The sequence below is a fragment of the Panthera uncia genome, chromosome F1 (genome assembly GCF_023721935.1).
Source record: "Panthera uncia isolate 11264 chromosome F1, Puncia_PCG_1.0, whole genome shotgun sequence".
Lineage (NCBI taxonomy): Eukaryota > Metazoa > Chordata > Mammalia > Carnivora > Felidae > Panthera > Panthera uncia.
The window spans coordinates 31,747,361-31,764,100 of record NC_064813.1 but is presented as its reverse complement, the minus strand read 5'-3'; the positions used below and the strand labels follow the sequence as shown (position 1 = coordinate 31,764,100).

The 16,740-nt window shown below is 42.8% G+C and overlaps 1 protein-coding gene across 1 annotated transcript in view; it reads left to right on the top strand.

Annotated features, from left to right (window-relative positions):
* HHAT (hedgehog acyltransferase) overlaps positions 1 to 16,740 on the top strand; it is a 314,228-nt gene that overhangs the window by 54,420 nt on the left and 243,068 nt on the right. The window contains exons 5-6 of the mRNA XM_049634210.1: positions 11,582 to 11,776; positions 14,347 to 14,556. Of these exons, the coding sequence (XP_049490167.1) occupies positions 11,582 to 11,776; positions 14,347 to 14,556 (405 nt within the window). The remainder of the gene's footprint in view (positions 1 to 11,581; positions 11,777 to 14,346; positions 14,557 to 16,740) is intronic.

Here is a 16,740-nt window from a genome sequence, read left to right as displayed (position 1 = left end):
GATAAATAGATCAGTAGTCACAATCAATATAAATGGACCCAGTCCCCACCCATACCCCCCAGAAAAAGGTTGTCAGACTGGATAAAAGAAAAACAAATAATGGCTCAGTTGGTTAAGCGTCCAGGTCTTGATCTCTGTTCAGGTCATGATCTCACAGTTTGTGAGTTCGAGCCCTGCATCCAGTTCTGTGCTGATGGCTCGGAGCCTGCTTGGGATTCTGTCTCTCCTTCTCTCTGTCCCTACCCTGCTTGTGTTCTCTCTCTCTCTCCCTTCCTCCCTCCCTCTCAAAATAAATACACTTAAAAAAGAAAAACAGAAGTAAGGGAAAATTAATAGAGTCCTGAGATGTGCTTCTTAGCAAGATGTACTTAAAATGGAAGGACATGGAAAGTTTGGTAGGTAAACGGATGGGAAAAGACATTCCAAGCAAACCTAAGACTCCCCTGTCCACCCATATACTGGTGTGGTTTTATTAATAACCAGCAAAGAGCATTATTAGTGACAGAGGATTATTTAATGATACAGAGTTAATTCCATTAGGAGGGTGTTACAATTCTAATTTTGTCTGCTTTGAGAGATGTAAAGCAAAAGTTGATCAGTACCATAAAGATGGAAAAGTTTATGGGGCACTTGGGTGGCTCAGTCAGTTAAGTGTCCAACTCTTGATTTTGGCTCAGTTCATGATCTCATGGTTCCTCAGTTCATGTCGGGCTCCTTGATGACATCACAGAGCCTTGCTTGGGTCTTGCTGTCCTCCCCCCCCCCCCCCCCCAAAAAAAAAACCTTAAAAAAATTTATTATAGGGAGAGGTTTTAACATAATTTCATGACTAATATATCATTTAGAAAAACAAGGAAAATATAATTAATGAGTTTGATATAAGAAATATATGTAAATTATATCTAACAACTGGAGAATTCACAGAATATTTATAAAATTTAATGACATATAGACCATACATTTCAACACATTTCAAAGTATTTTCAACAAAATGTCAAAGTATCTGTTCTATATAGGTTACTCTCTTTAATCCCAGTGCAATTAAGTTTGGAAACCGGTAACACGAGATGACCTAAAAACTCTAACTCATTTAGAAATTAAAGAAAACATACTTTTAAATAACATGTAGGTCAAAAAGAGATCATCATACTATAAGTTAGAAAGTAGAAATAAATGAAAAATGTTAACATGTATCAAAACTTGTAGGGTGTGGCTAGCATGGTATTTAATTGGAAACCATAATCCTACACATTCCTATTAAGAAAGGCTGAAAAATAATGAGCAAAGTACACACAGTTTAAGAAGTTAAAGAACAGAAAAAAGGAAGGAAGAAAACAACAAAAATAAAAGTAGAAATTAATGGTAAGATTGGTCAAGGAAAAAGAAAGTGCACAAATAACCGATATTAAGTATGGAAAAGCTGATGAAAAAATATAGTAAGAGGATATATATTTTGCACACCTTTACACCAAAAATCTTCAAAACTTTGGCAAAGCAGACAAATTGCTGGAAATATAACTTACCAAAACTGACTCATGAGAAATAGACCAAATAGTCACTAAAACCATGAAAAGAAATTTAATCACTAGTCAAATCTATTTAAGAAAATACTAGTAATCGGGGCGTCTGGGTGGCTCGGTCGGTTAAGCGTCCAACTTTGGCTCAGGTCATGATCTCACAGTCTGTGAGTTTGAGCCCCGCGTCGGGCTCTGTGCTGATAGGTCAGAGCCTGGAGCCTGCTTCAGATTCTGTGTCTCCCTCTCTCTCTGCCCCTCCCCTGCTCATGCTCTGTCTCTCTCTGTCAAAAATAAATTAAAAAAAATTTAAAAAAATTTAAAAAAACACTAGTAATAAACCAATTCTGCCAAACATCCAGACACAAATGACTTAAATCTTAACCAGGCTTTTTCAGAAAAGAGAAAAGGAGGAAATGTATATTTAATGAAGATAGTATAAGATTGGTACCAAAATCAAAGGATATGCCTTACCAGAAATTATGACTTACAAAGATATAATAATTAGGACATTGTTGTATTGGTACCAGGATAGACAAATAGACCAATGGAACAGAATAGAGTTTAGAAAATACCTATGCATAGATGGAAACTTGATTTATGACAGAATTGGCATTTCATATCTATATGGAAAAGATGAACTGTTCAGGGGTGCCTGGGTGGGTCAGCTGGTTAAGCGTCTGACTTCAGCTCAGGTCATGATCTCACGGTTTGTGGGTTTGAGCCCCGTGTAGGGCTCTGTGCTGACAGCCCAGAATCTGGAGCCTGCTTTGGATTCTGTGTCTCCCTATCTCTCTACCCTTCCCCCACTTGTGCTCTGTCTCTCAAAAGTAAATAAATGTTTAAAAAAATTTAAAAAAAGATTATTAAAAAAGATGAACTGTTCAGTAAGCAGTGCTGACCTAATTGTTTAGCTATATTAAAAAGAACTCATACGACACATAATCCTTTTCAAGGTAGATTAAGGATTTAAAAAGAAAAAAGCATATAACTTTTACAAAGTGTGATCTAGACTATCTGTTGTTATTAGGGTTGAGAAAGATTTCTTAAACAAGACCCAAAAAATACAAAATTGTAAAGGAAAACGATTGATAAGTTTAACTACATTAAAATAAGAACTTCTCAATGTATAATTATGTGTAATCATCAGTGTATAATTAGTGTACATCTTTGGATGTAGCCAAAGACACAACGAAGAAAGTGAAAAGGCAAGTCACTAATAGAGTTGTTTGCAACCTGACAGAGGACTAGTATTTGGAATATATAAAGAAATTTCCTAAGAAAAAGACAAATCACCCAATAGAAAAAAATGGCACAAATGTGAAAAGGAATTTGCAGAAGAGGAAGCATAAATGACCAGTAAACTTAGAACACCTGTTCAACTTTTTTTAGTAATCAAACAAATACATCTTAAAACTGTATCATTTCCTACTTTCCAGTGTAGCAAAGACAAAACAAAAATCCTGATTGTATCAAATAACAGCTACCTGAACTCATACAGAAAGGTTGTGCATATGCATTGGTACAGCTTCTTTGTAATATATTACTTCAAAGAGATGCATAGCCCAAGGCTACTAGTGCTAATTCTGACACAGTCTCTGGAGAAACTCTTTTTGCCAGTCAGGGGGCAAGTCAGGACATTCATTGCAGTGATTGATGTTTGTAATGAAGAACCAGAAGGAATCCAGGTGTCCGTTATGGGGAAATGGAGGACTTGTAGTGAACGTATTCCATGGAAAGGACTGAATCATAGCTAGAATTGTCAACATGGATGAATTTTTGGATCACAACATTGAGCTAGTAAGAAGGCTAGTTGCAGAGGAATCCATCAGATAAGATCCCATGTTTATAAAGCTCAGAATTGTGCAAAACTAAATGATACATTCACATATATGCTTACAAAGATGAGATTACTGTTAAAATTCAGGATAGTGGTTATGTCTGGTTGGGGTGGGAAGTGGATAGAATTGGGGGGAATGCAGGCCCACCCCTTTTTTCCCCTTTGACAGTTTATGGCTTGTTTTAATTGAGGTATAATTGACATATGCCCAGGACCCTCTAAAGCACTGATGTAGCCTGGTCTTATCTTAAGCTGGTGGTGGGTATGCCGGTGCTATTTCATTATTCTTTATACCTTACAAATCTTATAAACGTTCCTTTTTCTGTGTTTGATTTTTGATGTACTGTAACTGGACATGTGGAAGAGTGAAGTGGGGCAGAAGGAGAGCTGAGGGTGCCTTGGGCACACTGAGTGTTTCATCTCCTGCCCTCCCTGTGACTCTTTGACATGCACGGAGACTGACGTGGCCATGTCGGATTGGTCTCCTTTGCCTCTCACTCTTATTCTTGCTATTTCTTGTTTGCTTTCTACAGATCAGTGTTTTCTGTAGCTTTTTTTCATTGTCACTATCCCTGCTCCTCCAGAGTTTTTTTACATAAAACTTTTCCCAATTGTGACTTTCTTACTGTGAAATTTTAATACCACAGATATACTGTCCATTTTTTGTACTATATGCATGCCTGTGCTTTGTGCCTAAAGAGTGATGTTTTCTTGTCTTCAAGAACCAACTCCCCCCCCCCCCCCCCCAGGAGATCTAGCCCCTCGGAGAATTTGAGATGTAGATTAACTTTAGGAATGCTCTTGACTGGATGCTCCTCCCTCTTTCCAAACTCCCTCCATTTTTAGATCCCATTTGCATGGACCACCGTCAGAAATCTACCTAGGTTAGGATATAGATGTTCTTCCGTTTAATTTGCTTGTTACTTTGAGTTGAGACTCTTTTTATCTTAGGTAGTTTTCAGAGTAGTTGTGGGAAGGACTTGGGTGAATCCCAGCTTTGCTGCTTTCAAGCCACACAGTCTTAAGTGAGTTAGTCGATAACTTTGAGCCTGTTTCTCATTTGTGCAATAGGGATGGTGCTGCTTGCTTCTTGGGGTGGTGGTGAGGGTCTGATGTTTTTCAAGGTTATGCTTGTATAAGATAAAAGCCAAGTACGTGGTGGCTGCTGCTGTGGTCTGCTGGTATTTGCTGTGTGCTGTGACTGGTCTGTGTGTGTGCTCCCGGGAGCAGTCACCTCTAGGGTGTTCAAGGGAGGAAGCAACTGTCTTGAGATTCTAAAGCCCCTGAGGGCAGAGGCTGCCTATTCAGCCATACCTATACTCTGCCCATGGACGTCTTTCTCTGACCCTCTTTCAAGCTTGGGTTGTTGGGGGAAAGGATTGAGAGCCACAGCCCTTCCCCCTGGGAAGTTGGGTGAGAACAAGAGGGGACCAAACACTGATCTTGATTGTGGACCTGATGTACTGGTGGGTTGGGATCCTGGGAGGAGGAGTGGGCACCTGTGCCTGGAGGTGTGAGGGAAGGCCTCCCAGGAGGTGCTCATGAGCTGCAGTTTGAAGGAAGTGGAAGGGTTTGCTTCTTTTGGCTTCTGGCATTTCATTACCAGGCCCAGGGGGACAGGTGGACTTTACATCCGCAGAGCACATCATATGCAAAGTCAGGAGGCAGTGTTCCTTGCCAAGTGTGCACTGAGTCATCTGTGTGTGTGTCTCTCCCATCCCCTCCTCTCAACCACAGGCTTACTTTGTGCCACAGCCAGTGGGCAGGGTTCTGCTTGTGGCTGGGGCACAGCGCTCTCTTTGTCTGAGTCTGCTTGGCCCTGATGTGTAAGCATGAACCACAGCTTTGGCCCCATTAGCTTCGTGCTTTCACCACCTGGACCAAGTGTTCCAGATGGTCGATGTTTTGGGGACTTACGGTGGAAGATTTGGGCTATACTTGTCTTTATTCCCCCATTTCCAGAGGCGCCATGAGCTACGGACAGACAGCACCTGCACAGATGGCATGTTAGTATGTCTGCAGTTCTCCCTGGACCAACCCCTAAGCCCTCAAGGATGCTTCCCATCTCCAACTACTATCTCATCTCATCTCTTCCTTTGGTGGCCCAGCTCCTCCCAGAGAGAGGCAGATGAGGTTCAACAGTGTGATTTCTTTTTTTCTCTTCTCTTCCCTTCTCTTCCCTTCTCTTCTCTTCCCTTCTCTTCTCCAGGACAAGTCCTAAAACTTTCCACTGAGCTCCTTGGACAAGGTTAAATGCCTTTTCTCTGGGCAGGGCTTTCTCTCTGGGTTTTGGCGAGACTGGACCAAGGGCCGGTACCCTGGGAGGGGAGGCTGAGTAATGGCTCTGAGCTTTGGCTGTGGGTTTGTTATGACTGGATTGTGTGTTGGGTGGGTCAGACAGTTGCCTCCTTTCCTGAACACCCCTGTGGCCTTGCTACCACCTGAGACATTGTGTTCTCTGCCCTCAGAGCTAAAAATATCCCTGTGTGAACCTTTTGAGAAGGCTGGCCTGGTGTGGGGGCTGAGGGTGGCTGCTGTTGCTAACCACAGAGCGACGTTTTCACTGTACCTCTGACTGGCAGAACCCACATCATTAGCACCGGGCCCTGACCAGCTGAGCTCATCAGCCACAGGACTGAAAAGCGTGGTTCCGTGGTGTTGGCTGAAGTGAGGAAACTAACCTCTGGAAGGCTGCGGTCAACAGTGTTCTCTGCCAGCATCTTATTGAAACCACACACCTAATAGGAATCTCTTGTGCTAACCAGACTCTTCTTCCTCCATCAGTGCGTATCTAAGGAGGGATGGAATTGGCTTTGTTTGGGCCCACTGGCCTTTGCTCCCAGGAGAAGCAGCTAGAATGTGGTTGTTTGGACTCTGGGATGGTTTTGGGTTTTCCCTCTTTGTTTGGGGATAGGTGTGTGTGTGTGTGTGTGTGTGTGTGTGTGTGTGTGTGTGTGTGTATGTATGTATATATACACACATAAATATACACGTGTATATATATCCCTCCCCAAAATATATAACTATATTTTTTAGTAGCAGCTGCAATTGATGATGTAGTATGTAATAAATTATGGCATACATAAGGATTATTGATTGACTTTACTTATTTTTCAAACAATTGCCCCCACTGAGTGGTTTCTGGGCAGATGTACAAAAAGAATTCATAGACAGCAAAATCTGGTATAGTTGCCAACAGTTGTCCTCACCAAGGCTTTACCCTTTTGCTCTTCCCGATGGAGGTAAGCTAATGAGGGAACCACGCAGGCACATCCTTTTATCATTCGGTGCCTGCAGCACAGAACAAGCTGAAGTGGGAGAAAAGTAAGGATGTTGTAAGAGGGGGCATTGCCAGCCAGCTCTTCTTGTGGCTGGGTCTTGACTCCCAGTGAAGAAGATTTGAAGAAAAGGAGGGCGAGTGCATAGTTTTTCCTCAGGGGTGGTGATTTCAGCCTTGGAAACACACCGGTTTAGGGTTAGTCTCTCTGAACACCAGTGGGTGGGGTGATGGGCAACAGATTCTATCACAGATGTCTGCTTTCATAGCTTGGTGCCTGTGCCCTATCGGTTGTAAACTATTTGAGATTTCCCCCAGCACAAGTAGAGTTGTAAGAGACCCCTGTGATGGAAAACAGGCAGTAGGCAGGGAGATGTCAGGTGACTCCCTCCGTTCCATCTGCCCTGGCAAAACAGCCTTTGTTTATAAGGGGTTAAGTGGTATAAGTAGGGACCTTGGAAAACAGCAGATTTTCATGTTAGTGGACTAAACAGCCCCAAATTTTGGTGCTAACTTCTTGTTACTTGTTTGTCATAACTACTAGGTTAAATCCAAAGACTTGGGGAAGCATATCCATCGACCATATCTGCCCATGTACCCACCCAACTGTTCCACCATTCATTCATTTATCCTGCATTTATGGAGTGCTTGCTATATGCTAGGCACCATGTTAGATTCTGGGCTTATATTACTGTAATTTGAACAAGGCAGGATATTAGCCTGTGAAGGGGGACTATCAAGCAGAGAGTCCGTAATGGGCCGTCTTGAGGAAGAGTTCAGCATAGACACAGGGAGCAGTGGGAGCAGAGGGCAGGTGGCCGACCTACTTCAGTCTGGGGCGGGAAGCACTGTGTCCCATGAGGAAGGCTACTGCATTCTCAGTTTGCCATTTTGTCAACTGTCACAGAAATGTAGTTTCTTTCTGATTGTTTGCTAGACTTTTAAAAGTTTCTTCTCTTCCCTCACCTGCCTTTTCATCTTCTGTTAGAAACTGAAGAGCCTGGAATAAGGCGAGTAAAGGGGGTCAGGAAAGTCCTATGCCTCAACAAAGTCTGCCCAGCCTGTCTTACTCTCGAGCTTCAGGTTGCTCACACTTTGATGCTTTTTGAAAGAGATTTGTGAATGCAAATTAAAGCCACAGTGAGATACCACTGCACACTTGGCAGACTGGCTCAGATGAAACATAGTGACAGAGCCAGATGCTGGTGAGGACGGGAATAAACTGGAGCACTCATACCTTCCTGGTGGAAATGCTGTTTAGCAGATTCTTCTAGAACTAAACGTGCAACTACCGTGCAACCCAAACAATGCACTCTTGGGCATTTATCCCAGAGAAATAAAAAACCTTATTTTTACACAAAAAACTGTACACATATGTTTATATCACTTTTGTTCAGAATAACAAAAAACTGGAAACCCAGATGTTCTTTTACAGGTGAATGGTTAAATAAGTGGTGAGACATCCATAACATGGAATACTACACAGCAGTAAAAAGGAGCAAACTTTAAATACCCTCAGCAACTTGGATGAGTCTCCAGGGAATTACACTGAGTGAAAAAAGCCAATCCCAAAGGCTGCATACAATTCTTCAAGTAAAATTTTAGAAATGGGGAAGATGGTGGTGGTTTCCAGGGGTTAAGGATGTGGGATAAAGGGAGTGGGAAGGAGGTAGTTGCAAAAGGGCAACACAAGAGATCCTTACGGTGATAGAACTATTTACCTCCATCTGTAAAGATAAGATGTTACATATCTTTACTGTGGTGGAGACTGAACCTATACCTGTGATAAAATTATATGGAACTAAACACACACACATACAAAGGAGTACAAGCAAAACTGGGAAACCTGGATAAATTTGGTGGATTGTAGCAATGTCAATATCCTCGTTGGATATGCTATGGTTTTGCAAAATATTACCATTGGGAAAAACTGGGTGAAGTGTAGGAGGGGGGATCTCTTTGTATTATTTCTTATAACTGCAGGTGAATCTACAACTATCTCAAAAATCTCAAAAGCATTGTATAGAATTAGAATTTAAATTTCTAAATTAGAAACATCACAGCCCAGTCTTAAATTAAGCTCATGTTTTGTGTACTTGATCAAAATGATTCTTTGTGCCTTCTTCTCAAGTGGCCCATAATTTCCAGTCATAATCATCACTTAATTTAAACAAACTGGGATTTTGTTGACTCTTAGGTGGATTTTTTAAAACTTGAGCTTGACATAGATTATGTGTGTGATCAAAACTGTGTATCTGCCCAGGTTGCCCCGAAAGCTTGGGGGAAAAAGTCTTAAAGTCCTTCCGGCGAGGAATGAGAAGTCTTGTTTTTGAATAAAACATAACCCATTTTATTTTTGATTTTTGAAAAGTTAAGTAGTTCCCAGCATATGTGGTGTCAGAAGCTTAATACCTGATACTTAAGCATTTTCACTAAAGAGGTAGACAAAAGTTTGATAAATACAGAAGCACTTTTGGAGTAGATATCGGTGAAACAGGCCTCCCTAGGCCTTTGCATATGAAAATGGTCTTTGAAGCACTTGGGAAAAGACCCCTTCCTCAGGCCATCCAGATGCAGCTTGTATGGGTGGGCAGGGTCACTCTTCCATTTCTAGCCCCTCTCCAGCTGCCACAACCCTGGGATCATGACCTGAGCCAAAATCAAGAGTTGGATCCTTAACTGGGGTGCCTGGGTGGCTCAGTTGGTTAAGTGTCCGACTTCAGCCCAGGTCATGATCTCACAGTTTGTGAGTTTGAGCCCTGTGTCGGGCTCTGTTCTGACAGCCCAGAGCCTGGAGCCTGCTCCAGATTCTGTGTTTCCCTCTCTCTCTGCCCCTGTCCTGATTGTGTTCTGTCTCTCTGTCTGTCTGTCTCTCTCTTTCTCAAAAATAAGAATAAACATTAAAAAAAAATTAAAAAAAGAGTTGGATGCCCAACTTACTGAGCCACCCAGGCACCCCCTAATTTATATAAGTTTGAAAAAAGTAGGTATTATTTTTATCTTTTTCTTTACATCACCTGTCTGCCATGGATGCCTCGACCCACTGGGGAGAATGAGTAGATAATATGAGGGCTAGTGGAGAACATGAAGGCAACGTGCTTCCTTAGAATGTGCTCCTTAGAATGGTATTAAATGTGCTCTGCCTGTCCTAGATGGCAAGAGGAAGACAGTGGGGGATGAGAATTGGGGACAAACATGTGGGCCTGTACGGTAGCTTTGGTGGGCACAGTTAAATTCACCAGAGAATCTCCTTCAGCTCTTTCCAAATTGAAGCCCCTTAGTCTTTGGTTAAGTTCCCAAATGAAAGCCAAACAAACAGGCTTCTTCCAAATGGATCAAATAACGCTTAATAAAAGTGTAGCTGTGTGTATGTATGTTGCCATGTGTGCGTGGAAAAGGATTCCTGGTAGTAAAGGCTGTGGATTATGTTGGAAAAACCTTTTTTTTTTCTCATTTGTTAAAACTACTTCCTAAAGTGGTCTTTGGCGACCTTGTTTCTTATAAATGGACTCTGCCCAAAGGTGAGTATTTGGGGGAAAATCTGAAGCAAATTTATGTAGCTGTTTTCTGTGGGCAGTAGGATGGAAAAATAGTAAAACTGAACTGCAGTTTTCTCTGATTTTCTTGGAACTTAAAAGTGGCTGACCTAGTTGCTCATTCAAAATGTTCTCTCTTGGGCTGGAGCATAGGTTTGGGAAGGGATGGTACTTTGGCAATATTTTGGAAGAGTTAGCGTGTAAGGATGAGATTTACAGTTTGTGGTCCACATCCGTCTTTGTTTTAAAGAATTCCTCTTGTTTTCACAAAGAGACCTATTTCAAGCATTCCCAACTTTTCAATGTGGTGTATTCCTGGAAACCATATTTTTAAATGTACACCAGAAAGACCCCGTTGTATTCCCCTCTAGGACTAGACAACTAGTATTGGTCATGTTCTTACTATGTATGCAGACACTGTGGAAAGCGTTTTACATGCATTAAGTTAATCCTCATGAAGTACATGCCCTTATCCTAATGGTACATATGAAAAAACTGAGGCATGGAGAGATGAAGTCACTTGCCTGGGGTCACACAGGTAGTTAATGGGGATACCAGGATTTATTTGGGCAGTTGGACTTCAAAGCTTGAGTAATTAAACCCCTATAATATGTTGCCTCTCTAACAATGTTAAAACAGTATTGTGGTTTTAAGTAAGGATTCATCAGCCAGATATGACCAAGAATATGTCATAAAAGCAAAGGCATATTCATTTAGTTATTTACTGTCAGTAATTATAAAACTTTATAATTGGATAGAACGACATTCTGATTCTCCTAAAATGCGAATGAACATGCTAATCAGATTGACTATACAAAGGCCTCAATATTGTATAAAGCAGGTAAGATATACTTTTTCTGTAAACAGTAAACAATACGTTAGTAAAAATACACTGAGATATTTCAATGTAGAAATCTGGTTTGGACCTTAGAAAGCCGTTTGTGGTTTGGTTGGCTCAACTGTCTCAATGAAACACCTGAGAAATGTGTACAAATACTTTCTTTTACCTTCATGTTTGCAGGATGGCGTACGCAGGGTTCCGGGTTGGTGGTTTTCCCAACAGGCTTCTGGCTTCCATAGTGTCTTTTGAAAAGTCGGCTCAATATCTTCTTGTAGGATCCAGTGGTCTGGGTGGCTTTGGCTGAAGGCAGGAAAGTGGCTCCTTCTGGGTGGATCTGGTGGAGTTCTAGGGTAGGCAGCCGTCACTCTAGGGCTAATGTGGAAGGTCCTTCTGAAACCTGTTTGGGTTTCACTAAATCCCCAGGGCAGTGAGAATAGTTTGGTTAATGGATCAGTAAGCATTAGGCATCTATGTAGAAACTTTAATAGCAATACCCATTCACTCACTCTTTTCTCTTTTCCTCTCTGCCCTCTCCCTCTGTGTGTCTCTCACTGTGTCCCTCCCTGTCTGCAGCACAGACCCTGGATCCTGGGGGCTTACGGAATGTGGGCCTCCTGGTGTGTTCTGGGGGCCCAAGGCACGGCCATAATTTTTCTCCACACCCTCATCTCCTTCTGCGTGGCCCAGTTCCAGTCGCAGCTCCTGTCATGGCTCTGTTCTCTCTTCCTGCTCACCACACTGAGGCTGCAAGATGTGGAGGAAGTTAAGGTAAGTGTCTCTGTTTTACCCTTGAGAAGGAGAAGGCCCCTTTAGAAGTGCTCCCATTGGGTAGATGCCTTTGTTTTCAGCCAAGAGTCAATTGAAGAATCATGGTCGGGGTCCCCCTAGTGACCATATGGGGTTGATGCATGTGAATCCTGGTGTGTTGCCTTCTGGAATCTTGTCTTTTGTGTCTGACCCTGTCTTAGCCCTCTAAGGTTGCCCAGGGCTGACCTTCTACCTCTTTTCCCAGTGTGGGTAGGCATGGATGATGCCAGATGTCATAGGAACAGAGGGTAAGGAACAACAGGAAAAGAAAGCAATAGTCTTCTATGCATTTAACAAAAAAATCATCTGTAGAGTGCTCTACAATTTATGGGGAACTTCCACATGCCTCATCTCATGCAGTACCCATGATAGCCCCTGCAACAGATAAGGAAGGTATTTTCCTTGCACAGAAAACCTTGGGAAGTTTTGATATTCTTTCTTTAGTCGTTGCGGCACTGAAAGTCTTGTGGTATCGTGGCATCCTTACTCTTGTTCACATGATCATTCATCCATTGGCTTAGGTGATAGCACTTACGCACTGTGGGTCGGCACAGTTGCAGGAAAGATGAGCCAGTGGATGACTTGGTTCCGTGTCTCTTCTAATAGCTGTGTTTCCTACTCTTGAAACTGGAGGCAGTCATTTAACCTGAGTCTCAATTTCATCATTTTGAAAATGGAAGTAGTACGTGCTCTATCTTCCACGTGGAGTTTCTCTGAGCCTCTGATAACATGATATATGTTGAGTGATTTTGTAAAAACTGTAGCATTTTGAAAATTCAGTGGCATTTCCTGTTACGCTATTTTAATTTTTCTCACCAACAGATTGGGGCGAACACTTTAAGCACATATGTCAAAATCTGGACTTGTGAGAGAAAGTAGGGGGTAGTGTCTCCATCTTAACAAAAGAGACTTCCCACAATGATTAACTAGGTGATCATTTAAGTACATGGGTTTAAAAATAGATCTGCAATAAAAATAATTCACACCTAACTTTTTGGGGACCTGGCAAATGTACAAAACAGACTCCAATCATAATTATCATTTGTGTGGCAATAGTTAGCATCAGTTATGGATGTTGGTAGTGACTAAACATTCATTATGCAGACTAGAGGTTTGAAAAATACTGCCCAAGGGAAAGAAATGAGCAGAAGCTACTTGCTTTGGGTTTCCATGCTTTTTTATTAAAAACAATTTTTTTTAATGTTTATTTTTGAGAGAGAGACACAGAGAACGAGCAGGGGAGGGGCAGAGAGAGAGGGAGACACAGAATCGGAAGCAGGCTCCAGGCTCTGAGCTGTCAGCACAGAGCCTGAGGCGGGGCTCAAACCCATGAACCTGAGCCGATCATGACCTGAGCCAAAGTCGGATGCTTAACCCACCGAGCCACTCAGGAGCCCTGGGTTTCCATGGTTTTGCACTTGCAGTTCTTCTGGTCTTTCTCAGTGGCTGCTGAAGGCTCAGACGTGCAATAGAAACTCTTCACTGGTTAGTTTTTCTGTGTAAAGTTGTAAAAGTCCTCTCATGGATCGCATTAACTATTCCTTTCTTTGTCCCCTGTTATATCTTGTCTGTATTCCCATAACTTGTTCTTCTCATTAAAAAGGCAATATAGGGGCGCCTGGGTGGCGCAGTCGGTTAAGCGTCCGACTTCAGCCAGGTCACGATCTCGCGGTCCGTGAGTTCGAGCCCCGCGTCAGGCTCTGGGCTGATGGCTCGGAGCCTGGAGCCTGTTTCCGACTCTGTGTCTCCCTCTCTCTCTGCCCCTCCCCTGTTCATGCTCTGTCTCTCTCTGTCCCAAAAATAAATAATAAAAAAAAAAAAATAAAAATAAAAAGGCAATATATATAATGGCAAATATAAAAACATAAAGATTATAAAATGATCCAAATTTTACTCCACCTAGTACTGTTAAGATTCTACTGCATTTGCTTCTTGTCTTTTATTTCATACATCTTTTAGTACGTACATGCTTGTTATGTCTTCTCTCGTGCTGCATTGTAATTATATACTTACATGCCTATCTGCTGTGTGGGAATTTAGACGCCTCGAGGGCAAGGACTATTTTTCTTGACTGTGTTTCTAAAGCTTATTTGGCAAATAGTTCTCAACTACATGTGGAGCCAAATTAACAGAAGAGCAAAAGGAAAAATATGTTGAAGACAGGAATCCCACGTGACATTTATAAGCCTCTCTTTGCCTTCAGTATTGTTGGAAGAACTGTCCAAGTATCCACTGGCTGTAGCTCATCTCCATGTCCCCCACTGGATGAATCTGATGCATATCTGGGCAAACTCTCATCACCGCACACGAGGCCTAACGCTAAGTAGATGAGCGGTGTTAGAGACGCTCTTCCGCCCACTGCTCATTAACTCCTGGTTTCCATTCCCACTGAGATTTACCTGCTGCCCAGTGGTGGAGAAACCCCCTGTATGGTACAGCTGCTCTCTCTGTGGAAGCGGTCTCCTTCCCAGGGGACCGGATGGCATCCCTCCTTGACACTCCAGAGTTGTCCTCTTCTTGTGACTTTGCAGAGAGGGTGGTACCAGACGGAGAACGAGTACTACTTGCTGCAGTTCACGCTGACCGTGCGTTGCCTGTACTACACCAGCTTCAGCCTCGAGTTCTGCTGGCAGGAGACTGAGAACAGCTTCTACTCCTTTCCCTGGCTGGTGGCCTACGTCTTCTATTACCCCGTCTTCCACAACGGGCCCATCCTCAGCTTCCCAGAGTTCATCACCCAGGTAGAGCCCGTGGGGGGACTGGATTGGTACTCCGTCCTTGTTGGCCATGGCCATCCATGAGACTCCTGAGGCTTTTCATTCTGGGGTGCCCACAAATTTAAGACGCGTTTCTGTTGTGACTTCTTAGGTAACAAATGAAATACTTAGGAGAAATAAGTATTTGAAATACAGATCAGCCTGTCTCTGGGGCATGTTGGCTCTAGGAACCCCCCACCCTGACTCTTCAGTGGGTGCTGGCAACCAGGATTAGTAACTGGGCACAGAAAGGAACTTAGGGGTGGGTATCCACTGCCAGAAAGTCCCAGGGAAAGACAAAAGTGGATTCTGGTGGTGGTACTTGGAAAAGTAGAAAGAGATACTATCTATGCTGTTGGTTGGAAAATATCACGTTCTCCTTTATTGTCACAAACTGCTTATGGAGTAACTGCCATCGCCTGGGAATTGTTCAGGGGGACCTAGATGAGCCAACAGAGTGCAGGTAAAGAGAGTTTCAAGGTAACAGTGTGTTTTGGGTCCAAGTGCCTGTTTTTGTCCAGGACCCAGCTTCCCTACAGCTTTATCTGAAGCTCCCATCAAGCTACCTATGTCATTCCCACCTCACTTTCCCTCCTACTTAGAAATTTTGTTCTCCTTCTATAGCTAGCCTCATGGAACATGTTCATGAAGTTAATAAAAGTTTAGTAATTGATAATACCTAAAGCCTGTGTTTCTCAAGGGACATTCCTACCTCCTGTCACCAAAACAGTCTTGATGGAGGTGAGAATATTAATACATATGTCCACATGTACATGCACACACAGTACAACTCATGTACACATAAAACATAGCACATGCACACACACACATGTACACATACACATGCCTGGAAATGGGCTCAAAGTGCAGGGCCAGCAGCAGTGTTGCATATTTCCAAAGGCGAGCATGTCTGATGCCCCCTGGAAAAATAGCAGCGTTCTTAAAAATCTTGTATTCTGTCTTAAAAAATCCCCCGAAGTTATTCTTGTACTCAAATGTGTACTTCTGCATTATAACAATAATGTACAGTTTTAAAATTGCCAGTTAAATTATTTAACATTTTTTTCTCCATAAGTCTTCAAGTGAAATGGATATTCCAGGCAGATACATGTTTGGCATACGGTTTCTCATACCTCAGTTTGGGTTACATAGGATCATTCTTCTGTCATGAAGTATTTGAAGATTGTGTTTGGAAATTATGTTTAAAATGATTGTGTGAAAGATAGGTGGTTAGTGATGGCAGCTGATCTTCTAGCTCCGTGGTTCCCAAAGTGTGGTCTTTGGATTAGCAGCAGGAGGAACACCTGGGAACTTGTTAGAAATGCGGATTCTTGGGCCCCGCCTCAGATCTGATTCAGACATTCTGGGGGTGGGGCCCAGCAATGGGATTTAATGGGCCTTCAGGTGATTCTGATGCCTGCTGGTGGTTGAGGGGTTGAACTGTCCTAAGTTCCTCAGTAGAGTTGGGGGCCAGAGGGTGGGGGTGACCAAGTGCAGTGTGGGTTCAGGCCCTCCAGGTTTCGTCCTGTAGGGACTCTGGTTGCATCTCTGTCTTACCCCTCTTTTTTCATTCCTTTCAAGATGGTAGCACTTGCTAAAACCAGGAAACTCAGAAGGCAAATTAAAACATTTCTGTACGATCTGGGAAGATGCATAGGAAAGTTGGTGTAGAAATGGCAAAATGTTTAGTAAGCTGCAGGACAAGTGAAAGCAGCCAAGAGGTTTCTGCAGTTACAGAAGGTCTTATGGGGCACTTACCTTCTCTGAGAGAAATGTGTCTCAAAGGGGAGCAGTTAACCAGGAAGCTAAAGCTAGTAGTGAAAGAGTTCTTTCAGGGGAGCCAAGAAGGAAGGGGCTGCACTCCCAAGAGTGGGAGGAGGAAAGCCAACTGGAAGACCTTGTAAGCAACGTTTGTGTGAGTGAATGAATAAATGTCACCTAAAATGATAATACTGACTGACAGTCATGGTTCTTAGGTGGTCAGGTCAGCGAGAGCTAGAGAATGAGGCTGTGCCACCAGGGGGCAGCAGAGCCCCATTGTGGAAACCGACTGGAAGGGCAAACTCTGGTTGGTAAAATGACAGTATTAGGTACACCCTGGGGAGAATGTATCTTTCACCCAGTTTGTTTGTGTGTAAATTGCATACACAAGATGAGGGAAGCATAGAA